The sequence below is a fragment of the Pongo pygmaeus genome, chromosome 23 (assembly GCF_028885625.2).
Source record: "Pongo pygmaeus isolate AG05252 chromosome 23, NHGRI_mPonPyg2-v2.0_pri, whole genome shotgun sequence".
NCBI classification, from domain to species: Eukaryota; Metazoa; Chordata; class Mammalia; order Primates; family Hominidae; genus Pongo; species Pongo pygmaeus.
In genome coordinates this window covers 33,401,565-33,429,229 of record NC_085931.1, presented here as the reverse complement: position 1 = coordinate 33,429,229, position 27,665 = coordinate 33,401,565, and the positions used below count along the sequence as shown (strand labels likewise).

Below are 27,665 nucleotides of genomic sequence, written 5' to 3'. Positions count from 1 at the left end.
GTTCAGGTCAAGCAGAGGATGTTAATGCCTTCAGGGTCTTGGGGGTCCCTCCAGGCAGCCCAACCTGTCTAGCAGATGCCCAGATCCCGGTCTGAGAATGATACTAAGAAACCTCTCACCAGCAGAAAAAAAACACTGTTTCTTTTTCCTCTCAAATGATCCTCCCACCTCAGCCTCTAAAGTAGCTGGGATTACAGGTGCACAGGACCGTATCCAGCTTTGAAACAAATATTTTGAGTGTGATTTATTTTCTTCCTTTCTTTTTTCCGAGACAGAGTCTCACTCTGTCACCCAGGATGGAGTGGAGTGGCGCGATCTCTGCTCACTGCAACCTCCACCTCCTGGGTTCAAGCGATTCTCCTGCCTCAGCCTCCCAAGTAGCTGGGATTGCAGGAGTGCACCACTACACCCGGCTAACTGTTGTATTTTCAGTAGAGATAGGGTTTCACCATATTGGCCAGGCTGGTCTTGAACTCCTGACCTCAAATGATCTGCCCACCTCGGCCTCCCAAAGTGCTGGGATTACAGGCGTGAGCCACCACATCCAGCCTTTGAATGTGATTTTAATTTAGGTTTTTAAGTTCCTCAAATCTTTTTTTTTTTTTTTTTTTTTTTTTTTGAGACAGGGTCTCACTCTGTTGCCTACAGCAGTGGTGTGATCATAGCTCACTGCAGCCTCTGACTCCTGAGCTCAAGTGATCCTCCCTTCTCAGCCTCCCGAGTGGCTGGTACCACAGATGTCCATCATTACACCTGGCTAATTTTTTGTAAAGATGGGGTCTTGCCATGTCGCCCAGGCTGGTCTCAAACTCCTGGGCTCAAGCACTCCGCCCACCTCAACCTCCCAAAGCGCTGAGATTACAGGTAAGTTCCCAAATCTTGATAGGAAGTAAAGTAGGTGCCAAGAAGTGAATCTTGCCACACTGTGTTTTGGTAGAGTGAAACCCACACGTAACTGCTGCGAAAAGAATCAACTCCATAAAACTCTACAAGTCTTTCAATCCGAACAGTTTTTAAGGGGTGCTAGCTTACTCCCAATTTTTACTTTATGTTGTAAATATGGTCTCCCATTAATACTAATCCCCCCACCCACCATGAAGATCCCCTGGTGAAGCTCAGAGCCAGGTCTCAGGAACAAGAGGGAAGGGGTGTGACCCCCAAAGCCATCAGGAAGCACACCAAGGCAGGAAGGCGGGAGGAAACAGGGGCCCGGGCCACCAACCTTGTAGAGATGATCCTTCTTGCAGAGCTCCACGCTCTGGGCCCACCAGTTATTGCCCTTGTACAAATAGGCCGCAATGCGCCTGAACTCCATCAGCTGATGCTTCTCCAGCCGCTGAGCCAGGCTGATGTTGTCAAAGTTGTCATAGGCATCGATAGATGCCCTTAAGCCCTAGGAAGACAGCCTTTCTGTGAGGGATGGGACACTGTGACATGGGCTGCCTACACATGGAGCAGGCACCTTGTGTTACTTGATGGCTGTTGCTATCAGCACAGCCTTAGAAAGGCCCCTACCCATATATCCACTGGTGTCCTGTGGGGCCTGCACACCCTCCTGTGCAAAGGCAGCCTGCTTTGAGAACAGAATGGCAGTTGTAGGGGAGGAGCCCAGCCCACCCAGGACAGGGCTCCCTCCTGCACACCCACCTGATAGTCCTCCTCCTCTGTCAGCAGGTGGTTGAGTGCCTCATTCACACTCTTGTTGTTGTGGCTCTGGACTGACCGCAGGTAAGGCTTCACCAGGGGCAGCTGACCTGCCTGACAAGTTGAGGGAACCGTCAAGGCACTTGGCCAAGCGTGTTATGGGGACACTAGGCAGGGGCACAGGTGGGCATGTGTGTGCCATCCACTTGAATGGTCCAGCTCTGGAGCCAAGGGCACCTTCTGGACACCTAGAACCAAAAGACCTATACTCACACAAAGAGGACTGTCTGGGCGATTCAGTGGATGCCAGTGTCACCACAGACATTCACACCTTAGAGACACCAGGGTTTGGTTCCAGACCACCACAATAAAGTGAATATTGCAATAAAGTGAGTCGTATTAATTCATGTTTATACTATATTGTAGCCTGTTAAGTGTGTAACAGCATTATGTCTACAAAAACAGAGTACACACCTTAATTAAAAATATTTTAGTGCTAAAGAATGCTAACAATCATCTGAGCCTTCAGTGAGTCGTAATCTTTTTGCTGGGGAGGGTCTTGCCTCAATGTTGATGGCTGCTGATTCATCCAAGTGGTGGCTGTTGAAGGCTGGAGAGACTGTGGCAATTTCTTTTTCTTTTTTTTTTTTGAGATGGAGTCTTGCTCTGTCGCCCACACTGGAGTGCAGTGCCATGATCTCGGCTCACTGCATCCTCTGCCTCCCAGTTTCAAGCAATCAATTCTCCTGACTCAGCCTCCCGAGTAGCTGGGACCAGGTGCCTGCCACCATGCCCGGCTAATTTTTGTATTTTTAGTAGAGACGGGGTTTCACCATATTGGCCAGGCTGGTCTCGAACTCCTGAACTCAGGTGATCTGCCCACCTCTGCCTGCCAAAGTGCTAGGATTACAGGCATGAGCCACTTCGCCCAGCCGGCAATTTCTTTCTTTCCTTCCTTTTTTTGTGGGGGAGACGGAGTGCAGTGGTGCAATCTTGGCTCACTGCAATCTCTGCCTCCTGGGTTCAAGCGATTTTCCTGCCTCAGCCTCCTGAGTATCTGGGATTACAGGTGCGCGCCCACCACGCCTGGCTAATTTTTGTATTTTTAGTAGAGACAGAGTTTCACCACGTTGGTCAGGCTGGTCTCGACCTCCTGACCTCATGATCCACACGCCTCGGCCTCCCAAAGTGCTGGGATTACAGGCGTGAGCCACTGCGCTCGGCTGGCAATTTCTTAAAATAAGACATCAATGAGGTTTGCCTCACTGACTGACTCTTCCCTTTATGTAAGACCACTCTGGACTTGTGTTGCATAAAACAAGATCAACTAAACAAAAAGACTGCTGTGCAGCATGCAGTGCTCTTTGATAGCACTGTACTCACAGGAGAACATTTTTCAAAATTGGTCTCAGTCCTCTCCAACTTTGCTGCCGCTTTATCAACTAGGTTTATGCACTATTCTAAATCCCCTGTAGTCATTTCAACAATGTTCACAGCATCCGCCCCAGGAGTAGATTCTATCTTAAGAAACCACTTTCTTTGCTCATCCCTAAGAAGCAGCTCCTCATCTGTTCAAGTTGGAACCTAAAATTGCAGCAATTCAGCCCCTTCTTCAGGCTCCACTTCTAATTCTAGTTCTCCTGCTGTTTCCCCCACTTCTGCAGTGACTTTCTCCACTGAAGTCCTGAACCCCCAAAGTCATCCATGAGGGTTGGAATCCACTTCTTCCAAATTCCTGTTAATATATGGATATTTTCCTTATATACCAGTGTCTTTACTTATTTGTTTCCAGCTTCTTACTGATACACGATAGTTGTGCATATTAATTGGGCATATGTAATATTCTGATACATATACACATGTGGAATGATCAAATCAGGGTAATTAGGATGTCCATCACCTCAAGCATTTATCATTTCTTTGTGTTGGGAACATTTCAAATCTTCTCCTTTAGCTATTTTGAAATGCACAATAATTTATTATTTTTTTTGAGATGGAGTCTCTCTGTTACCCAGGCTGGAGTGCTGTGGTGCGATCTCGGCTGACTGCAACCTCCTGGGTTCAGGCGATTCTCCTGCCTCAGCCTCCCAAGTAGCTGGGACTACAGGTGCCTGTCACCACATCTGGCTAATTTTTGTATTTTTAGTAGAGACGGGGTTTCACCATGTTGGCCAGGCTAGTCTCGAACTCCTGACCTCGGGTGATCTGCCTGCCTTGGTCATCCACCCACCTTGGCCTCCCAAAGTGTTGGGATTACAGGCATAAGCCACCATTCCTGACCATTAATTAGCCTAATTTCAATGTTGTTGTGTCTCAGGGAATAGGGAGGCCCAAGGAAAGGAAGAGGGACCAGGGCACGGCCAGTCAGCGGAGCAGTCAGAACACATACAACATTTATCCATTAAGTTTCCCTTCTTATAGGGGCATGGTTTGTGGCATCCCAAAACAATTACAATAGTAACATCAAAGATTGCTGGTTGTGTGCACTGGCTCAAGCCTATAATCCCAGCATGGGAGGAGGCCAAGGCGGGAAGATTGCTTGAGGCCAGGACTTCAAGGATGCAGTGAGCTATGACCATGCCACTGCACTCCCACCTGGGCAACAGAGCAAGACTGTCTCAAAAAAAAAAAAAGATCACTGATCACAGATCACCATAACATATATAATGACAAAATTTGAAATATTGTGAGAAATCCTAAAATGTGACACAGAGACACGAAGTGAGCACATGCTGTTGGAAAAATGGTGCTGATCGACTTTCTCAATGCAGGGTTACAAACCTCCAATCTTTTTTTTTTTTTTTCTTTTGAGACAGAGTCTCACACTGTCGCCCAGGCTGGAGTGCAGTGGCACAATCTTGGCTCACTGCTAGTTCTGCCTCCCGAGTTCACGCCATCCTCCTGCCTCAGCCTCCCAAGTAGCTGGGACTACAGGTGCCCGCCACCACGCCCAGCTAATTTTTGTAGTTTTAGTAGAGACGAGGTTTCACTGTGTTAGCCAGGGTGGTCTCGATCTCCTTCCTGACCTCGTGATCCGCCTGCCTCGGCCTCCCAAAGTGCTGGGATTACAGGCGTGAGCCACCACACCCGGCCACAAACCTCTAATCTTTTAAAAAACACAGAATTTGAGAAGCACAGTAAAATGAAGCATGATACGGGAGGTATTCCTGTATCTGAAACCTAAAACAGTTTGATACACTGGTGAATATTCAAGTCAGCTGGGCGTCATTTCAAAAACTATAAAGGTGCTATCATTCAGATGACTTTGTTAGAGCTAGCCCAATACACTCTTCTACCTGGGGTTTTGGTTGACTCACCTTTGAAAAGAAACTGACTGTCCGGGTGTGGTCCAGCCGGGGTGACAGCACCAGCAGCAGGTCATTGATGAGCAGTGGTTTGTAATCCAAATAGAACTGCAGGGCTCTGTAACAGAGCTCGACGTTGGCAACCTGTGGTGAGCAAAGCTGAGGGTCAGTCCTTGCCCCTGTCTCCAGATACCCCAGGGCTCCTTCCAGTTTTTGCTCAAATGGCACTTTACTACTGAGGCCTGCCACGACTACCCCCTATAAGACTCAATGGCCTGTGAAGGTGCCTCCTCTCATCCCTGAGGTATTTTGTCCCCCAGCACTGACACACCAAGCATTTTTCTTAAGAGGCCAGCCTCAGGGTTTCCTGCCTCAACCCAGCACCTACACCAGTATCTGATGCAGGGTCCACGATCACCCAGTATCTGCTGAATGAATGAATGAAGTATAATCAGCCAGAATAAAGCCCCACAGCAAAACCAAACAACACAGTATGTTTCCATCCAAGCAAGATTACCCCAGCCTTCCTTTGAGGCCTCAGCCTGAACCATAACCAAGTGGACAGCACATCCTGTGACATCACCAGAGCTTTTGAGCTGAAACACTGTGGTGCTCAGACCCTGGGTGAGACCCGAAGGCCAGCCCACGCAGAGAGTGGACCACTCTGGGTAGACCCTGTGCCTGTGCTCCTGGGTCTTGAGATTTGGCCAGGCTGCTGTCTCTTAGCACTTTCCCCACTGGTCTGCTACCATTCTCTTGCTGGGCGATGTCATCTTTTTTTTTTTTGAGATGGAGTCTCATTCTGTCACCCAGGCTGGAGTGCAGTGGCGCGATCTCGGCTCACTGCAAGGTCCGCCTCCCAGGTTCATGCCATTCTCCTGCCTCAGCCTCCTCAGTAGCTGGGACTACAGGCGCCTGCCACCATGCCCGGCTAATTTTTTGTATTTTTAGTAGAGACGGGGTTTCACCGTGTTAGCCAGGATGGTCTCGATCTCCTGACCCTGTGATCTGCCCACCTCGGCTTCCCAAAGGGCTGGGATTACAGGAGTGAGCCACCGCGCCTGGGATCCACCCGCCTCGGCCTCCGAAAGTGCTGGGATTACAGGTGTGAGCCACCACGCCCGGCCCTGGTGATGTCACTTGGTGGCTTGCTGACTGTGGCATCGATGTCCAGGGCCTGGACACAGCTCTGTTCAGGGAGCATGCAAGCCAGATAGGCATGAACCAAGCCAGTGGTGATGAATGTGTCTGCATGAGTGTGGGGGTCCCGGGGTGTGCACAGGGCACAGCTGGAGCTAAAGCCATGCTGGGATCCCAGGGTGATCACCATTGGAGCATCCAGCACTGCTGGGTTTGGGTGACCTGGCAAAAATGTGGGGCCCGATGGGATCTTCTGACTGAAAGGGGTCTAATGGTCCCACTATGGCTTACTGACCACTTCAGGCTGTCTTCTTTCTCCTTCTCTTTCCCTTTTGTGCTAGAGCACTCACTGTCACCAGAGATTCTGACCCAGACAGGCAACAGGGTCCCTAGTACCCACCACCATGGATGCAGAGCAGAACGGTGACCTGGCCCCATCACAAAGCTTCACCTACGGCACTGGTGGGCCCCCAGACTCTGCCACAGGCCACTGTGGGTCCGCTCGTATTGGAGCTCTAGGACCTGTCAGCCTTCCAGGCTGGCCCTTTACTCAGCAGCAGCAGGGCCAGGACATGGGGGCCTCAACTAGACATTGAAGAAGCAGAGGGCAGTCACGATGTGATGTGGGGCTGAAAAGAAGGGTAGGGACTCAAGTTCATCTTCTGTGGCGAATCACCTCCTCAAAGCCCCACCTGCTTCCCCGCCAACCACAAGGCTCCGCAGGCCTCCTGTGAAGGAGAGGAACCATCCAAGGACAAGCCCATTTCACTGAGGCTCTTGCAGGCATCACGCGAGTGGACAGACTTGAAGTGGGGCACCAGCAGTCCTAGCTTCCCTTGCCGGACACGTGGTACCATGTGCACTCTTGGCCCTTTCAACAGGTCCATGCAGCATGGCCGGAATGCCGTTTAAGGTGGAGCACAACTGCGATGTTCCCACCCAGCTCCTCTGGTGCTGAGGCCTGCAGGGACACACATCTCTGTTGGGCTAAGCTGCTGGGATCTGGGGCCCTCTGCACTACAGGAGTAATGGAGTGGGGGGCCCCTGTGGAGTGTCCTCCAGATCCAAGCTCAAAGACAGGATGGGGTGAGTCCACCAGCCACGTGCCAGGACATGGAGCACTGGCAGGCCCGTGCCCACTAGCATGGTCAGCAAGGACAGCCAGCACCCGAGAAGACATGGTAGTATCCCTGTTTTATAGAAGGGAAAACTGAAGGCTGGGCGTGGTGGCTCACGCCTGTAATCCCAGCACTTTGGGAGGCCAAGGCGGGCGGATTTTGTCTGGAATTTATTCCTTCTGGCGGGTTCTTGGTCTCACTGACTTCAAGAATGAAGCCGCAGACCCTCGCGATGAGTGTTACAGCTCTTAAAGATGTTGTGTCCAGAGTTTGTTCCTTCAGATGTTCAGAGGTGTGAGTTACTTCCTTCTGGTGGGTTGGTGATCTGGCTGACTCCACAAGTGAAGGCCCAGACCTTCGCAGTGTTACAGCTCTTAAATGTAGTGCGGACTCAATGAGTGAGCAGCAGCAAGATTGATTGTGAAGAGCAAAAGAACAAAGCTTCTAAAGGGTGGAAAACGACCAGAGCAGGTTGCCACTGCTAGCTCGGGTGACCAGCTTTTATTCCCTTATTTGGCCCCGCCCACATCCTGCTGATTGGTCCATTTTACAGAGCGCTAATTGGTCCATTTTACAGAGTGCTGATTGGTATATTTTTACAGAGTGCTGATTGGTGCGTTTACAATCCTTTAGCTACATGCAGAGTGCTGATTGGTGCACTTACAATCCTTTAGCTAGACACAAAAGTCTCCAAGTCCCCACCCTACCCAGAAGTCCAGCTGGCTTCACCTCTCAAGATCACCTGAGGTCAGGAGTTTGAGACCAGCCTGCCCAACATGGTGAAACCCTGTATCTATTAAAAATACAAAAATGAGCCAGGCGTGGTGGTGGGCACCTGTAATCCCAGCTACTCTGGAGGCTGAGGCAGGAGAATCGCTTGAGGCTGGGAGGCGGAGGTTGCAGTGAGCTGAGATCGCGCCACTGCACTCCAGCCTGAGTGACAGAGTGAGACTCTGTTTCAAAAAAATTAATAATAAAACAAAAAAAGAAGAGAAAACTGAAGCTGAGACTCCGTCACAAGCTCCAGGGTAGCTGGCTGGCATGCTGTGCTGCACAACCTGAAAGAAGCGCCCACCGGATGCCAGGCACCTGCCATGGACCACTTGGTCGGGAGGAAACCTGATGTCCATTGTATGGATGGGATAACGAGGTTCACAGCGGTGACACCCCTAGCCCACATGGAGAGAGACAGTGAATGGCTGAGCTGGGGTGCCCCCTGAGTTAGCAAGCCCCCCTGCTCAGGCTGCTGCTGGCCCAGCCCTATGGCTAAGTGGATTCCTGCTATTGTGTGCCCCAAATACAGACTGGATGTTTTCCACCTGATTGGACCCCTGCAATGGCGAGTATCCTCCTGCCCCCTTCACACCTGAGCTGACAGTGTCTGTCTCCCACATGGCAGGGTGTAGTAGAAGCATCATGAGTCACACAAGGAACTGGACTCGGCCATCAGCCCTGCAGGCACCAGGTGCTGCTCTCCCACACAGCGAGTCTCAGCTGTCCCACTATTATTTTATATGCCACTAAGAAACAAAAGCATGGCCACTTCTACCACAGCTCAGCAATTTTTAAAAACACCCTTATATCAGAAGAGTTACAATGTGAATAAAATACACACAGGATTGATCAAGTATGGATTTTCCAGCACACAGACAAACCTACAAGGCAGCAGCCATGTGTACCAGGCCACAGTAAAGTATGCTGGCAATACTCCCTCCAGCAACCTGCAGACTCTGCTGAGGGTGGGACACCCCATCAAAGGCCCCCACCTTCACATACCACCATGCCCAGTAACGTGGATGTCCTCCAACAAGAAGCTCGGGCTTGTGGCCTGGTGCTCAATACTGGGGTCCTTCAAAATAGTTTCCAGGAAAGGCAGAGGCTGAAGGCCTCACCCGGCAGCACACGTGCCACTCACGCCCACCCTCAGTAGCCACATGTGGAAAAGAAGGTGCATGAGCGAGGCCACAGCTCACTGCCGTGCCACTCCAGTCACAAGTGGACTGTGACAAGTTAGTTACCCAAAGACCATGGCACAAGGCGCAGATACCCAATGCAAAGGGATGGGGACTGAGGATAAAGAATTCCAGCCCCTTCACCAGACTCACATACAGGGCTGGAGAGGGGTGGGTCCTGAGGTTGAACTCTCTAAAAGACCAGAAACAAAACAACAAAGGCTCACTTGACCATGGCACCCAACTCGACACCACCCAACAGTGTGGCTGCTGGCAGAGGAACTCGGGTCCCAGTTTAGTCCAGTGAGGCTATAGGATGGAGGCCCACTCCCAGACAGGTAAGGCTGCTGGTGCTGGGGAGAGACATGAACTGAAAAAAAAAAAAAGGTCCGATGGTGAAAAATAACCACAGAAAGTGGGGGTGGGAGCCCTGAACTGATAGGGCAGAAGGAAGAACGAACTGAGGCCTGGCCACAAGGGCATGGTATGGTGGGAGGGGCGGGCAGGTAGGGCCACAGGGCCGCAGGGACACGGCTGCATGCTGGCCTGACCCCGCCCACAGCTCAGCTGTGCATTGCTAGACGGGTCACCTGCCCTTCTTAAGTGTCAGCTCCCTTCAAAGATGGAATTACTACCATCTGCCCAGAGGGTGGTGGACTCATACAAGTGAACGCACACACAGCATGGGGGCATGCTGGCACTCATTCCAATCCCACCTGCCCATTCCCTCGCACCCAGAATAGGGCCTGGCAGGAGCCAGCGCTCTGTATCCCCTCTTACCTTGGTAATGATGTCCTTGAACTGACCCTCCTTCCAAGCCTCAGTGGGGTGGCTCATCATGGTGAGCACAGCATTGTCGTACTCCTCGTACTTGTCATAGAGGAACACCAGCTCAGCCCACAGGTGTGCCTGCTCTGCAGCCCTCAGCACCTGGAAAAAGAGGCCAGGGTCGGCTTGTGCTGCACGTGGCCACAGCTGCCAGACTGCAAGGAGCACACGGTACCTTTGGGATGTTGACACGGGACCAGAAAAGCTCCAGATGCTCCAGCATCTTCTGTGGCTTGAATTTGGAGTAGAGGATGGCCAGCTCTGTGAACATGCCCATATGGGCCCGCTCCAGGCCCAGGGTCACCTCCAACAGCGAGATCAGCTCCTCAAAGTAGCCACGATCCTAGCAGACCAACAGCCACACACGGGGCAAAGTGATTGCATGCCTCCTGCAGCCACCCTCCAGCTCATGCCCACGCCACAGGGACTGTGCTTGTGACTGGGAATGATCCCGAGGAGGCACGTGTGAAGAAAACGTGTATACATACTGTGCTACAGATCATGCCATTTACTTAGCAACTTATTGGATCATCTGACAATTACCAGTGGCACACTGCACTACAATTTTCAAGTTTAGTAAGTGCAAATTAGTATTGCCAATTTTATTTAAGGAATTAGAAAAAAAAAATAGGAAGTGTGTGGTAACAGGTCTGGGAATGATTTGTTTTAATCCCTTGCTACAGCTCATTACTGAGATCCTGGCTCCAACAAGCCTTCAACTCCACTTATGATGCCATGCGGCTGTTGTTTCACTGTGTCCCTAATTATGATGGCCAGCCCCTTGCATTCAGCCCCACATGCCTGTGACACTCTCCCTGGACAAGACCAGATGTCTGGTTACAGCCTGCTCAGCATGCAGAAACCCTGGAGAAACACCCAGCCATGTGACCCTTTCCCTTTACTCTAACGACCACAGCCCTGGGAGGGTCCAACCTAGAGGACTGCCTCACACCTCTTGTTTTCCCAAGGAGGACACCCTTCTGTGCCCCCTCCACTCTCAGACTAACCTCATTTCCCAGTGGCACACTTGTCTGCTGGCAGCATCTGCACCCCCCAATCAGCTACAGACACGCCGCCTGTGCTCCTGTCTGGAACCTGCCCAGCCTGCAGCTCCATCCCACCTGCTTGCCTGCCAAGGCCACCGCTCTGATGACTCCTCATTTCTCTTCTGCCTTATCTTCACTCTCCACAGCTGGGTTCAGCAAGCATCCCGCTAATCCTCCCATCCTAAATACCCTCTTGACCCAATGTCCCTGCTAGCTACCATCCCATTTTTTCTACTTCCTTTTGCAGCAAAAAGTCCTCACAACAACTGTTCCCATTCTTATCCCTGTTCTCTCCAGCCACCATCAGGCTGAGTCCCTCCCAAGCTCCAGGTCGCAAGCAGCCCCCTGGCCCTGCCATCCTGCTGTCTGCTCAGCAGCAGGCCCTGGCCCTGCTGACCGGCCCCTCCTCTCCGGTGCATCCAGGAGCCAGCACGCTCTGTGGGTTTTCTTCCCACTGTACTGGCTGCTCCTGCTGTCCTCCTCAGCCCACCCGTTGGGCAGTCTGGTCTTTTCACCTACACTCATTCCCAGGGGACTGCAGGCAAACACAGATGGATGTGGATCACCTATATGTCAGCAACTCCAGGTTCACTGCTCTAGCTAGGCTCCTCCTCTGTGGAGCTCCAGATCTGTCTCCAGCTGCCTACATGATGCTCCCACCTGAACATCCAGCGGGCAGCTCAAGACTTAGCACCATGTGTCCAAAAAGTAATTCTTGTCCTTCCCTCCCACGCTGCACCTTCAGTCTTCCCCTCATCCACTGATGATAACTCCGTTCTTTCTACTTGTTCAAGCCAAAACCAAACGGAGTTATCCTTGGCTTTTCTCTCTCACTCCACATCAGTGCATTAGCATATCAAGGTGGCTGCTCATTCAAAGCACACACCCAATCCTGATGGCCTGATCACCTCTCACCCTGTCACCACCACCCTAGTCAGTCACTGTCCCTTCTCGCCTAGACCACTGCAACAGCCTCTAGCTGCTCTCCTGGCTCTTGTCCCTACTCCTCAAGTATGTAGTCTCAGCACATGAGCCACCATGATCCTTTTACCCCCGACAGCCCTGCACACATCCCAAGTACAGCCCGTGACCTTCCTAATGGCCTGAGATCTGGCCCTCCGTCAGCCTCTCTGCCCCATCTCTGGCTCCAGCCCCTTCCTTGAATGCACAGCACACTCCTGCCTCAGGACTTTGCCACTGACCCTTCCCTCAAATGCTCCCATGACCAAATCCTTCCATTTCTTCAGGTCTTTGCTCAAATGTCACCCCCTCAATTGCTGCTACCTTGACTGCCCCTTTATGAAACTCCATCAAGGCACTCCCATGCCCTCAAACCGGCTCCATTTTCCTCTGTAACTGATCACCTTCAAACACACTATATGATTATTCATTAGGTTTGCTGCTTGCCTGCCAACCTTGCTGAATGCCAATTCAATTAAATAGAGGCTTTTCTGTTTTGTTCGCTGACACAATTATTGAGAATAATGCCTAGCACACAGTAGGTACTCAAAGATTTGCTGACTAAATTGTTCTTTTGTCAGCCCTGTACTGCTTGATTACCCTCCCTGTTGGCTTTCCAGTTCATTTCTCAGTGCCTCTCTGGGGGTGGGAAAGCATTTCTCATTGAAAAGCCATCACACCCAGCTAATATCTGGACACTCTGGCGCTGGTGCGAGCCCCTCCAGACGACGTCTCACGTAGTGAGGGGTTTGGGGCTCAAGTTCCATGGCCATGGTGACACTGCTGAGCAGAGTCATATCCCATCTTCGTCTGCCTTGACTAACCATACCTGGAGTTGTCATGTGGCTCTAGGAATCCCACAGGTGGAAGCCCAGGTCCCTAAACACACAAATCACTGTCTACCAACCACTCGAGAGAGCCTACCTACAGCATGAACACGCAGAGCCCCACCCTTCCAAAGGGTCCAGGTGAGGTTCCCTCTCTTGCCTGTGCTTTGTCCCTAAGGCACTTGATAAACAGACTCCTGGGGCTGCACACTGTGGGTAACTAGGCTATGGACTAGAGCTCTGCCACCACCAGCCCAGTATTCTCAGCAACCCTCCAAGGGTTGTTCCCATCATGCAAGCCACTGACTGGGCTTCTGAAGGCCCAATAACACACGAGGATGGAGAGAACTTAAAAACACAAAATTCCAGCCAGCCATGAGGTCGAGGATAGCTAACGAGGCAATTGAATTTAGTTTATAAATGACCGTCTAACACATGAATCTTCCCCTCAGGGCCATGCTTCATATCTGCAGATGCAACACTGTGATGGTCATGAGCTAAGGGGATGACCGTGCCTCTCTGTGGAGTGTTTAGGCATCACTTGTCATCTGCATTACCAGCAGAGATCATCTGGTCACCTGGTAATAGCACATCAGCTCCTCCAGCTCATCTGCATGAATGACGATGTGAAGACCACACAGCTGTGCAAAGCGGAACTCCTGTCCATCCACGCAGGCAAAGCACACCTAGGGGATGGAGGGCAAGCGTGAAGGTCCCCAAGACATGACACAGCACCACAGCAGCTGACTTACAAGGGACACAGTTGCAAATGCAGAAATACCAGCCAGTGGGGTGTTTTAAGTTGGATTCTGAACAAGTAGCTAACTCTAGGATGAATTGTACAAGACTGGGAGGAAAAAATATGACATTTGTAATCTGCAGGCCAAGGGGTGCTTGAGACCATGGAAAGAAGGAAGTTTGTGCATTACTTCTTAGGCCCTGAGTTTTGTTCAGGTGGCGGGAAAGTCATACTGGAATTTCAGGTTTGGGGTTTGAAAAGGAAGGCTAAAAAATAATGACCATCAGAGTGCATCTCATCTGAATGTTGTTTTCACGGGGGAGCTTGCTTTAATAATTTTTTAGACTACTTTTGTTTTCTGCACTGTACAGCATGCATACTTAATGATAACAAGCCTTGAGAAGTGCAGAATTCCCCTGTACAGAGAGGCCCTTCAGCTGCGCTTCCTGAGAGGGCTGACAGGACCAACCCTGCACCACAGAGCTGAGTGTGCCGTGCAATTTCCCTACTTCTCCCACCTTCTATACACAGCACAGGTTCCCAAGGTAGAGAAAGCAGAACATGAAGATAAACAAAAATAATCACATAAGCCAGTGTCATTAACTTGAGATATAATCTTTGGCCCACTGTTTCCTATGTGTGATGCGTACACCAGCACCCTGACAAATCTTCCACATAAACACAGTGGAATTACATCATACATTCTGCATGATGATATATTCTTTGCATAATATTGGCAACATCTTTTCCTGCAACTCTGCCTATTCTTAAACAGCAGGGTAGAGTTGTAATTCATACATTAACAAAGGCCTTGGCCGGGCGCAGTGGCTCATGCCTGTAATCCCAGCACTTTGGGAGGCCGAGGTGGGTGGATCATGAAGTCAGGAGATAGAGACCATCCTGGCTAACATGGTGAAACCCCGACTCTACTAAAAAATACAAAAAAATTAGCCAGGCATGGTAGCGGGCACCTGTAGTCCCAGCTACTTGGGGGGCTGAGGCAGGAGAATTGTGTGAACCCGGGAGGCAGAGCTTGCAGTGAGCTGAGATTGTGCCACTGTACTCCAGCGTGGGCAACAGAGCTAGGCTCCATCTCAAAAACAAAAACAAAACAAACAAACAAACAAAAGGCCTTGACATTGGACCTTCAGGCTAATTTTAATCTTTCATTAAACGATGCTGTTTTGGATACTTCTTCACAGTTTTTTCTACTTAAAGATGATTCTGATATTATCAGAGAGCCTCCAGACAATTTACCAATTTGCCACAAAGGACCAATAATGTAAATTTACACTGATTATGCAAATAAGGTGACATGATTAAAAAGTGTTATGAAAATACTTATAATACTGGTAATTCCATGCTATTAAGGCTACCTCTGGGGGCCAACTGGTTTGACAACAGATTCTCTGGGGCCTCTGTTCCAACTACAAACACTAGCCTAGAGGCTCTGAGAATCCCAAGGGTTCAGACCCCTGCCTGGGCAAGAGACTGGCACCCAGAAGAGTACCGAGCAGAACGCAAAGGACACGGAGAGCGCGCCTGTCCAGAGCACACTCTGCCGTCTGCAGTTGCCCGCAGCTCACCTCCTTCCACGTCCGGGTGCTGCTGGCCTTGCGGCTGTTGTCCACTGCTGCCTGATACTCACCGAGGTGAACCAAGGTGGAAGCCAGGCGGGCAAAGTTAGAAACATTGCTATAGAGCAGCTTGGCAGCCTCGTACATTCCCTCCTCGTAACAGCGGTCTCCAACCTACGGATAATAGGGTGGCTCGACTGAGACACTCTTCAATGGGAAGATTTCTCTAGAGTTGCTTTTAAGTTCCTAGATGGCAGAGGTATTTTTCTGTTTGCTAGGGTGGTAAGCATCTTTCTGATCGCACCAGTGACCAGATGAAGTTGGCCTTGGCTTTCTAGTCCCTGGACACCCTCCTCCACCTCAGGGGGCGCTTCTACCTGCCTGCTCCTATATAACCCTGCATTCTGGCACCTCTCAGGCCCCGGCTGTCACCTACCACATCTGCACCCCCACTGGGCTTGGGCTGAGGAGGTGTGCTCCTTGCTGCTTCCAAGCCGTTCCCCTTCCTCCTCAATAAAAACCGTTTACAACCAATCTTGTGTCAGGTATCATTCACCAGCCCTCGTTCCTGATGCCATTTACAAATCTTTCTCATTCTCTGACAATTTATTTGACTTCCTATGAGCTGGGGACCTTGTTCTGCTCACAAGAACAAGTCACTGCCATAGCCATACCTTATACCTCAGAAGAGAGATGCCAGCCCTGGGAACCTGCCACAAGTACCTACTCTGCCTAGCACTGCCCAGCTCGCCAACCTGAGCGCCTCAACTCCATCAGTCCAGTGACTGGACTGACTTCCTGCAGCCCTGTCCATGCCCAACTTGCACTTGCCCCAGCTGGTGGCCCCAGATCATGCTGGACAGCTCCTGGCATTCACCCTTGACTCTCCTGATTGTTCTCAGTCCTGCTCAGAGCTAGTTCTCTGCCCATTCCATACCTGTGGCTGCAGAGCTAAACACAGACAGCAGAACCCCAAAGTGCTGATGGGTCTCTCTAAATTCATGAAGGCTAACATCAAATGCATTGGCAACACTACCCATCCTACTTCCGCCATCCACGGCACCTCCCCCACCACCCCTCCTTCCGTCATCCACGGCACCTCCCCCACCACCCCTCCTTCCGCCATCCACGGCACCTCCCCCACCACCCCTCCTTCCGCCATCCACGGCACCTCCCCCACCACCCCTCCTTCCGTCATCCACGGCACCTCCCCTCCTTCCGTCATCCATGGCACCTCCCCCACCACCCCTCCTTCCGTCATCCACGGCACCTCCCCTCCTTCCGTCATCCATGGCATCTCCTGCACTACCCTACTTCCGTCATCCATGGCACCTCTTGTACCACCCCTACATGCCTGTCATCCATAGCACCTCTCCTGCCACCCCTCCTTCCATCATCCATGGCATCTCTCATGTTAACTCTTTCATATCTCCTTCTCTTCTCAAAGCTCTAAGGATTCCTCAAGCTGAGTATTTGGCTTCCCTTTTCCTGAGCAAACAAACTATCAGGAGAGCCTTTCACAGCACAGTGTCCATGGATGTCCTTCCTATGCCACCAAGACCTGCTCCATGGATGTTCCTGACCCCCTCTCCACATGCTCCATGTCAGGGTTTCAGCAAATCCCTGCATCAGCATCACTTTCTGCACTCATCCACTCTGACAAGCTTAAAGAACCACTGTTCTTTTCTCTAGTTTAAAACAAAACAAAACTGGCCAGGCACAGTGGCTCACACCTGTAATCCCAGCATTTTGAGAGGCTGAGACGGGTGGATCACCTGAGGTCAGAGTTCGAGACCAGCCTGGCCAATATGGTGAAACCCTGTCTCTACTACAAATAGAAAAATTAGCTGAGCGTGGTGGCGGGCGCCTGTAATCCCAGCTACTCAGGAGGCTGAGGCAGGAGAATGGCTTGAACCTGGGAGGCAGAGGTTGCAGTGAGCTGAGATCGCACCACTGCACTCTAGCTTGGGAGACAAGAGCGAAACTCCGTCTCAAAAATTTTAAAATAAAACTAATCCAACTTGCTCTGCCCTCAACTTACCTGGGGGCTGTCAGCCTGTTTCCACGCTTCTCATCAGAGCACAGTTCTCAGGCGTATCTGTAACAGTTGTCCCCTGTCTTCCTATTCTCTCTGCAATCCACTCCAATCAAGCTTCTGCCAGCCTCTCTGCCAGGGTCACTGCTCCTCCAGACAGACGCAGACATGGTTTTCTGGACACCCCTGCCTGCTTTTCTCCCACCTCACTGGCCAGTCTCCATCTCCCCCTCTCCCTGCTGTGGGGCTTTGGGGTGCTCTGGCTTCTTTGGCCCATTCCCCCCCAGCCCCACACCCCCACTGCCATGCTCTCCCACACAGGTAGCGGCTGTGGGTGCTGCCTGTCCCTGGAGGCTGTCCATGCACATCTCTAGTCTGGGCATCTCCTCTAAAACCTAACTCCTACTTCTAGCTGGACAGATCCACATGGCATCTACTAGAGGTCCGACTTGTCTGAATATGAGTCCTGATGCCCCCAGGCAGTCCTCACACACTGTCCCCACATTGGTAAGCATGACCCCCACACCCCCAAACTTGACCCACCCTCCCTGCTTCTCCTCACACCCCATTTGGAAGCACACCCTACCAGCTCTGCCTTCAACACACATCCAGAAGCTGACTACGCTTTGCACTTGCCTTGCCCACTTTATCTGCTGTCGCTGCCCCTTGTGACATCACTGCACCATCCTCCTCTATGCACTCCCTGCTCCACCCTTGTCCTTTGCTCTGTTTGTAGCATAGCAGCCAGAGGGGTTCCGCTGACCCCTAGACCAGATCATTTTCCTCCTCTGCTCAAAATGTCCAGTCTCACCCAGAGCAGAAGCCAGAAAAGCCAGAGTCCTGACAATGACCCCTGAAGTCCTGACCCGCAGAGGCCAGCTGCCTCTTCCTACTGCTCCCTAAGTCTCTCTCGCTGGATGGCTGTGCTTCAGCCAGGGGCTCCTGCACCCCACAATGCTCCTCACAGGATCCTTGCACTTGCCCCGCTGTCTTGTTCTAAGGGCTCCTTCCCAGAGGTGTACAGATTCAGCACTTACCCAGGGGCCCTTTCTAAAACCAGAATGTCCACTGTCACATCCACACTGTTCCAACACTTCCTATCCCTGCCCCGCTTCACTTAGCTCCTTATACTCACCATTTAATAGATCACAGTATTTTTAAGAATCTTATGATTCACGGGGCAGAAATCTGATTACTATTTTCCCTGCTACATCCATAGCGCCTACTCTGGCACACAGCTGATGCTTAATAAAAGGTGATGAATGCATAAATGAAGTATTCTATCAAAGGGGTAACCATGTAAGACTTGTTACTGCCAATTTACAGGAAACACAGGGAAAATGAGTTAAATGACATTGTGGAGTTGCAGTCAGCAGATGCCAGACTGTGGGAAATGTACACAAACCAGGCGATGGGCTGGGATCTGGCCCCCAGGCTGAAGGTTACTGGCCCGTCTCGGGGGTGACAGCAGAAGGCAGAGAGCTTGCCAGGCCTGGGATCACTATGAACACAGGTAAAGAGCCAGGTGTGCCTCTGCCCCACCCAGCCGGCCCTATGTGAGGGAGCTTCTGCTTTGGCCCACAGCGCCTCTGACTCAGGAGAACCCTGTTACTAATGCAGAGGGGGACTGGGGGCAAGGCTTTGTTTTCTATTATTTTAACTACTTTTTGGATTATAGGAGCAATTTCTAAAGTTACATGATCACTGATTAAAAAAAAAAAAAACTCTGCAAACACAGGCAAGTAAAAGAAAAGCAATATGATATTGCCAATTCCAAATCCCAGAGTTGTTCACTGTCCTCATCAGTATTATACTCCATTGATGGATGTTGTTATTTAACTATTTCTTGGCCGGGCACAGTGGCTCACCCCTGTAATCCCAGCACTTTGGGAGGCTGAGGCAGGCGGATGGCTTGAACACAGGAGTTCGAGAGCAGCCTGGGCAACATGGTGAAACCCCGTCTCTACCAAAAATACAAAAATTAGCTGGGAGTGGTGGCGTGCACCTGTGGTCCCAGCTACTCGGCAGGCTGAGGTGGGAAGATGGCTTGAGCTCAGGAGGTCGAGGATGCAGTGAGCTGAGATCGTGCCACTGCACTGTAGCCTGGGTGACAGAGGAGACCCTGTTTCAAAACAAAACAAAAGTACTATTTCCTTCTGCCAGACAGTGGCTTTTGATTTTCATTTGCATAATCATGCTGCAATGATTAAATATTTATAGGTAAAGCTATGTGGATCTTTTCTACTTTCTTGGGATAGATTTTTACATCTAGACTTAGAGGTCTATGTTTAGAAATAATAAAACTCTACAGGTATATTTCAAATATTTATGTATTAGCTGAACTGATATTTTCCTTTATGCTTTCTTCCACTGCTTACATGTTTAAAAATTCCTTTCTCATGCAAAAATTCAAATACATATTTAAAAAAAATTTTTAAGGAAAAGCTCAATTTTTACCTTTAATTCTTTCATCTGGAATTTTACTTGGTTACAGAATTACATGATGAAGTTTTAACACCTTTCAAAACTTTAACCTAATTTCCAACCATTGTTTTTTTTTTTTGACACAGGGTTCTCACTCTGTCACCCAGGTTGGAGTATAGTGGCATGATCACAGCTCATTACAGTCTTGACTACCCAGGCTCCAGTGATTCTCCCACCTCAGCCTCCCAAATAGCTGAGACTACAGGATATGTCACAATGCCTGGTTAATTTTTGTATTTTTGGTAGAGATGGGGTTTCTCCATCTTGCCTGGGCTGGTCTTGAACTCCTGACCTCAAGTGATTCACCTGCCTTGGCCTCCCAAAGTGCTGGGATTACAGGCCTTTCACCCCTTTGTTTTCTTTTTGTTGTTTGTTTGTTTTTTAAAGACAGGGTCTCGCTCTGTTGCTTAGGCTGGAGTGCAGTACCCCGATCACAGCTCACTGCAGTCTTGACCTCCTGGGCTCAAGTGATCTTCCCACTTCAGCCTTCCAAGTAGCTGTGATTACAAGTGCATGCCACACACTCGGCTAATATTTTTTAGTTTTTTGATAGAGATGGGGGTCTCACTATGTTGTCCAGGCTGGTCTTGAACTCCTGGGCTCAAGTGATCTTTCCACCTCTATCTCCCAGAGTTGGGATTAGAGGTGTGAGCCACCGTGCCCAGCCCCAACAACTACTTGGAACTTATTTTGAAATAAAAAGCTCAAAGTTCATTTTGTTATTTTTTTTCCTTTTTCCTTTTTAGAGATGGGGGTCTCATTATGTTGCCCAGGCTGGTCTTGAACTCCTGTGCCCAAGCCACTCTCCCACCTCGGCTTCCCAAAGTGCTGGGATTACAGGCATGAGCCACTGCACCCGGCCCACTTTGTTGTTCATTTCAATAAACTGTATGCGTTCCTCCAAGAAGAGTGCACTTGTAACTAATATAGAGTTATAATACATTCCATTATCTCTTCATGTCTCTGCATCACATTTTCCAAGGGTAACATTTTATCTACATGGCGGACTCCACAATTATTTAGATCTTTTATTTATCGTTAAGGTTTATTTAAACATTTTGGCTTTATTCCTATTTAAAAAGGAATGTTTTCTTCCCCATTATGTTATCTGATTTTTGGTGATATAAGCTACTAATTTTTTTTTTTTTTTTTTTTTTTTGAGACGGAGTCTCACTCTGTCACCCAGGCTGGAGTGTAGTGGTGCTATCTCGGCTCACTGCAACCTCCACCTCCCGGATTCAAGCGATTCTCCTGCCTCAGCCTTCTAAGTAGCTGGGACTACAGGCATGTGCCACCAGGCCTGGATAATTTTGGTATTTTTAGTAGAGACGGGTTTTGCCATGTTGACCAGGTTGGTCGCAAATTCCTGACCTCAGGTGATCCACCCGCCTCATCCTCCCAAAGTGCTGGGATTACAGGCATGAGCCACCATGCCCGGCCTATTAATTTTCAATATATATTTTATGCATCCAGATTATTAACTCTGACTCAATTAATTTTGTTTTCTTGTAGTAAACAGAACACCTGGATGTAAGTCTTCACATCTCTTCTAGGAGAATTATTCTGATGTGTATAGCCAAGGGCATGTCAAAATTCCATGGGTCTCAATTTCCATACCAATAATAGCAACAGGTTACTTACTTCCTCGTGTGGCTTGCTTCTCACGATCTTTATCTGCATCACACTAAGGCAGCGGTCCCCAACCCCCACGCCACGGACCGCTGCTGGTCTGTGGCCTGTTAGGAATCAGGCCCCATAGCAGGAGGTGAGCAGCGGGCAAGCGAGTGAAGCTTCATCTGTATTTACAGCTGCTCCTCATTGCTTGCATTACCGCCTGAGCTCCGCCTCCTGTTAGATCAGCAGCGGCATTAGATTGTCACAGAACACAAACCCTATTGTGAACAGCACATGCAAGGGATCTACGTTGCGTGCTTCTTATGAAAACCTAATGCCTGCTGATCTGTCACTGTCTCCATCATCCCCAGATGGGACCACCTAGTTGCAGGAAAATAAACTCAGGGCTCCCACTGAGTCTACATTATGGTTAGTTGTAGAATTATTTCATTATATATTACAATATGATAACAGTAGAAATAAAGTGGACAATAAATGTAATGCACTTCAATCATCCCCAAACCACCCCCGACCTGTCTGTGGAAAAACTGTCTTTGACGAAACCAGTCCCTGGTGCCAAAACTGCTTGGGACTGCTGCTCTGAGGAACGTCCCTGGACCTAAATCTGACTGGCAGTGCACAGCCCCCAGGGGGCATGGCCTACCTGCTGGATGTGGGCATTGTTGGGTCCATTAATAAAATCTTCTAGCTCAGAAAGACGGCTGGTTTTAGCCAAGGCAAAAATAAGTTCAGTCTCTATATAGGACTCACGGCCCTTTTTCCTGGCCATCTGCAGAAATTTAACTAGATCCTCCCAGTTGTCTAAAGACAGAAAACAAAGATAGGTTAACCCAGAGCTGATAGTTTTAAACAAGGGCTCAATTCCTCCCATTCTGTCCTCAGCCAGACACATTTACCCTCCCGTTATGTCTCACTGGGAACTCAGACTCCAGATAATGTCTAGGAGGTCTTGATTATGCTCGCTAAGCAGATCCGTAGCTCAGAAGAGAGGAGGGGAGGGGCAGAGCCACACTCAGGCCACCTCCCTTAGAAAAGACTTTGCCAGGAGACAGAATGCTTGTTCTGGGCATCAGAGAGGTCGGTGCCACAGTCAATTTGAAACACCAGAAGATCCCTGGGAATTGTGGGCCTGTCACTGACTTTAAAATTACTACAGTGGCGATATTGAGATATCTAGTGTGCTTAAATAACCTCATCTTGTAAAGGAGGGCAATAATCAACTAAAGAGCCAGTGTCAATAACAGAATAATGTTTATCTCAGACTCTTGTGGGAAACTTTCATGTAGATGTGCCCTCTGATATCTCTGGATACATCATACGTAGAGATTTGTGAGAATCTCTTCAACTTCTTGCTTCAGCCAGGTTTTGCATCAGTGAGATGCAGAGCCGTAGGGAGAGGGGATTCACTTACTGCTCCTGCTGGCTGCCTGAACAACTTCCAGGTAAGAGGAAGGGTCGTCCCCTCTGACATAGGAGTCGATGGCTTCCTTCACCAAATCTTTCTGGAGCTGGACTTGGGCCAGCTGACTCCACACAGCAGGCTCATTGCATCTCTCCGCAAACTCATATGCCCGGTCCAGGTTTCCAATGTGCTCGATCAGGACCTAGGGGTTATGAGAGGACTTCCATTCTCTGCAACACCTAGTCAGCTCCAAAAAACAGACACATTTTTGTTTGGTTCTCTGTTCTGCCTAAAGCTGTATGGCCATTTCAATTCAGTCAGAAGCAATCAGGTACTAAGTATTTCTCAGATGGACAGGTTGAGGGAAGAGACAAGAGCTATTACATGAGAAAGGGGATGCTGAACAAAGAAGAGACACTCCAACAAAGAGGCACAGAGATGGAGGTAGCCAGGTTAAGCTTTCTGGGCCGGGGGGAGGACATGGGACTTGCTCCTGACCTTGGGAGGAAAGACAGTGCAACAGAGCATAGAAACTGTAAAAGAGTTCATAAGAATTGCTGTGGGGAATAAGATTGCTCACCAGGCAGAAACAGGCTTGCTGAGCAGCCTGGCAGATTGCGTGACAGTGAGGGCCACCACTATATAGTAGTGGAGGTGGTGGCAGCATCAGCTGCCCCCAATATGACGAGCTGGTCTGTCTCAAAGCAAGGCCAGAGCCCACGAGGGGGCACAAAAGAAGGGCTCCTGGATTGGGGGTTTCACAGCAGGTATAGAAATAAGGTAAAGGAGGAGGCAAGGACATAAAGATAATTGGTAGGACAGCAGTTCAGGTGAGATGTCCTATGGTTTACAACTGATTTGGAAATAAAACCAGAAAAGGCTCATAGACTGGAAAGAAAGGGATGCAGTTTAAAGAAGAAGAGTTCTTGGGGAGGCAGAGGAGCAGGCAGGGAGGGCTGGAGGGCCTGCTCTGGGAACCTGACCTTGGATCCTGAAAAGCTCCTGCTGAGGAGATGGGGGAATGGGGAGTATAGGGGGTGAGTAGTATGGTGCAGAGGGCTGGAATGGTTGTCACTAAGGGTAAGATGTGAGTGCCTCTGAAAATCAAATGTTTGTGTCACCAGGGCTGACCGATGACACTGGGTCAGGTACCCAAGTCCAAGGGAGTGCTGGGGAATGATAGGGAAGGGTCAGACTAACAGCCAATGGAAGGAGCACCCGCAGAGAAGGTCAAGACAAGGGGCCAGCGGGCTGGGAAGATGGGTTGCTGGTGAGGAGCAGAGAAGAGCACGAAGAGATGCACTGGACAACCAGAGGGTCTGACACCCCTGGAGAGGACAAGGGCTTGCAGGGCGCACTCATGATGTGGCAGGAGGTGCTACGTCCAACATGCTTGCATTCAGCAGCCCACCTGGATTGCTGAGGCATTCATATCAAACTTGTGGAAGACAGTGAAGGCCTCCTCATACAGCGTGCTGCTGACAGCGATGCTCGCGATGTCCAGTGCGTCATAGTTGTCCAGGCGGCTGATGTACTCCATGACCCGTGTGCAGTCTGCCTTGATGGCAGTCAGGATCAACAGATTCTGTAGATTCCTGAGGAGAGAGGGTGGTCAGCACGGCATCCCAGGAACGAAGGCTGCACAAACCATTTTTGGCAGGTCAGGCATCCCCAGACCCCCAGTTTTTTAAAAAAAGTAATTAATACACACATACATAACTGATAAGTAAATACAACAGAGTATTTGTGAAGTATTTGGGATCTAAAAAGAAACCGTATAGCAAAGTCTTGGGAAAGCACAGGTAAGAGAATCAGAATGTGCCAATCAAATCACTGGGAGGGCTTGCTGTGGCTTTTTAGAGCCCAGCCTCTGGATCCTGCTGTAGAGGTACCTATTTTCCTACCTGTGCTTTCTTTGCGATTCATTATAGCTTTATCACATCTACTGTATTTCTAAGCAATATAGGCAGCTTTGCATTTTTTTTTAACTTTTAACAAATTTTGAGACGGGGTCTTGCTGTGTTGCCCAGCTGGTCTCAAACTCCTGGCCTCAAGTGATCCTCCCACTTTGCCCCCACAAAGTGCTGGGATTACAGGTGTGAGCCACCACACCAGGTCACTTTGCATTTCTTGAACTTTCCTTTGCTTTCATTACAATAGACGCATTCTTGCAAAACTTTTATACAGTTCAAAACTGTGGGAAAAAAATCAGTGTAACACACCACATATCAAGAATCTAAAAAACAAATACTACATCATTATCAAATGATTCAGAAAAAGCATCTGACAAAATCTAACACCTATTAATGAGAAAAACTCTCAACTAGAAATAGAAGGAAACTTCCTCAATCTGAGAAAGTACATCTACAAAAAGCCCACTGCTAACATCATAAGTAACAGAGTCTGGACACTTTCCCGGAGGATCAGGAACAAGGCAGGGATGTCCACTCTCCACACTTCTATTTGTGCTGGAGGTTCTGGTTAAGGCATTTAGGCAACAAAAGAAACAAAAAGTTTCTTTTCTATAATGAATCGCAAAGAAAGCACAGGCAGCACTAGATTAGGAAGAAACAAAACTGTCCCCAGTGGCTCACGCCTATAATCCCAGCACTTTGGGAGGTTGAGGCGGGCGGATCACGAGGTCAGGAGATCAAGACCATCCTGGCTAACACGGTGAAACCCCGTCTCTACTAAAAATGTAAAAAATTAGCTGGGCGTGGTGGCAGGTGCCTGTAGTCCCAGCTACTGGGGAGGCTGAGGCAGGAGAATGGCATGAACCCAGGAGGCAGAGGTTGCAGTGAGCCAAGATTGCGCCACTGCACTCCAGCCTGGGCGACAGAGCGAGACTTCGTCTCAAAAAAACAAACAAACAAACAAACAAAAAAAACTGTCCCAATTTGCAGCCAACAGGATTGATTAAAAAAACTGAAGAAATCTACAACAACAAAAAAAACTAATAAATGAGTTTAGCAAGGTTGTAGAATAAAAGGTCAATATACAAAAATCAACTGTATTTCTATATACTGACAATGTTTTTCAATGAACTGTAAACAAAAAATCTATTTCAAATACTTCCAAAAATATGAAAAAGTATAAATCTAATAAAATCTACATATGACCTATATGCCAAAAACTATAAACTGCTGATGAAAGAAATCAAAGATCTAAATAAATGGAGAGACATATCACTTTCATAGAATCAACATAGTAAAGGTATCAATTCTCCCTAAATTGGTCCATAGATTTCATGCAGTTCCAGTTCCAGCGGATTTTCTTGTACATATAGACAAGCTAATTCTGAAATTTATATAGATAGGCAAAGGAACTACAATAGCTAAAGCAATTTTGAAAAAGAATAAAGTTGCGCCCAGGCATAGTGGCTGACACCTGTAATCCCAGCACTTTGGCAGGCCAAGGTGGGAGGAGTGCTTGAGCCTAAGGGTTTGAGACTAGCCTGGGCAATACAGCAAGACCCTGTGTCTACCAAAAAAAAAAAAAAGAATTAGCCAGGCCTGGTGGTGCACACCTGCAGCTACTCAGGAGGCTGAGATGGGAGGACTGCTTCAGCCTAGGAGGTTGGGGCTGCAGTGAGCCGTGTTCATGCCACAGCACTCCAGCCTGGGTGACAGAGGGAGACCCTATTTTAAAAAAAGAAAGAAAGAAAGAAAGAAAAAAGGAACAAAGGTGGAAGGATTACACTATCTGGCCAATTGATTTTTGACAGAGATGCAAAAGTAATTCCATGGAGAAAGAGTATGTTTAACAAATAATGCTGGAATAAACTGGACATACATATGCAAAAAGCTGAACCTCACCGTAAACTTCACACTTGATTGGATAATGAATCTAAATATAAAATGAAAAAAATATGAAACTTTTAGAAGGAAATAACAGAAAATCTCTGTGACCTAGGAGTATTAACAGAGTTCTTGATTTAACACCAAAGCACAGTCCATAAAAGTTTATGAATTGGACTTTATCAAAATTATAACTTTTGTTCTGTTAATGACACTATTAAGAAAATAAAAGAAAATCTACAGAATGAGAAAATATATGGAAATCACATATCCAACAAAGGACTTGTACCCAGAATATACAAAGAACTCTGAAAACTCAACAAAAAACCAAACAACCCAATTAAAAAACAGGCAACAGATTTCAAGAGACACTTCACCAAAGAGGATCTACGGATGGTAACTGAGCACATAAAAAGTTGTTCATCATCATTAGCCACTAGGGCAATGCAAATTGAAACCACAATGGCATACTGCTATACATTTATGAGACTGGCTAAGATAAAAAATACCAATATACCAAGTGCTGCTAAAGATGAAGAGTGACTGGAACTCTCACATATTGCTGGTGGGAATGCAAAATGACACAGCCATTCTGGAAAACAATAGTGAGGCAGTCTCTTAAACAGTACATATACCATGTGATTGGGTATGTTTAAACAAAAATCTGGACACACATGTTCACAGCAGATGTATTCATAATCACCTCAAACTGAAAACCACCCAAACGTACTTTGATGGGTGAAGAGATACTGTGGTACATTCGTACAACAGAATATCATTCAGTGACAAAAAAGAATGTAAGGCTGATGCGATGCACTTACCAACTTGGATGAATCTCAAAGGCATCATCACGCTGGGTGAAAGAAGCCTGTCACAAAGGAGTCTTATACCACGTGATTCCATTTACATGACATTCTTGAAAATGCAAAACTAGTGTGGCGGGTGGTAGCCAGGGTTGGGGGTTGAGGTTTGGGGGAATGTATAATATACACGGTAGCTAGCACAAGGGAGTGTTAAAGGGTGATGGAATGGTTTGTATCCCGACTGTGGTGATTCTACAGATCTACACTTGTGTTAAAATTCCTAGCACTGCTTTCCCCATCCCCTTCCAGAAGGTCATTTTTACTGTATGGTGGTTTTATAAAAAAGAATTTTAAAGTTAGGTGCTAAGAGTCA

At 48.7% G+C, this 27,665-nt stretch overlaps 1 protein-coding gene across 4 annotated transcripts in view; it reads right to left on the bottom strand.

The window, feature by feature from the left end:
- CLTCL1 (clathrin heavy chain like 1) overlaps positions 1-27,665 on the bottom strand; it is a 112,394-nt gene that overhangs the window by 6,904 nt on the left and 77,825 nt on the right. For 2 of the 4 annotated variants that reach the window (XM_054469258.2, XM_054469259.2), the window contains exons 20-29: positions 24,104-24,287; positions 22,702-22,894; positions 21,934-22,091; positions 15,146-15,310; positions 13,399-13,506; positions 10,163-10,330; positions 9,940-10,089; positions 4,962-5,093; positions 1,648-1,758; positions 1,223-1,393 (exon numbers count right to left, since the gene is read on the bottom strand). In XM_054469258.2, coding sequence (XP_054325233.2) covers positions 1,223-1,393; positions 1,648-1,758; positions 4,962-5,093; positions 9,940-10,089; positions 10,163-10,330; positions 13,399-13,506; positions 15,146-15,310; positions 21,934-22,091; positions 22,702-22,894; positions 24,104-24,287 — 1,540 coding nt within the window. Of the gene's footprint in view, positions 1-1,222; positions 1,394-1,647; positions 1,893-4,961; positions 5,094-9,939; positions 10,090-10,162; positions 10,331-13,398; positions 13,507-15,145; positions 15,311-21,933; positions 22,092-22,701; positions 22,895-24,103; positions 24,288-27,665 lie in introns of those variants that run through there. The other 2 variants (XM_054469260.2, XM_054469261.2) reach the window with 2 other exon arrangements.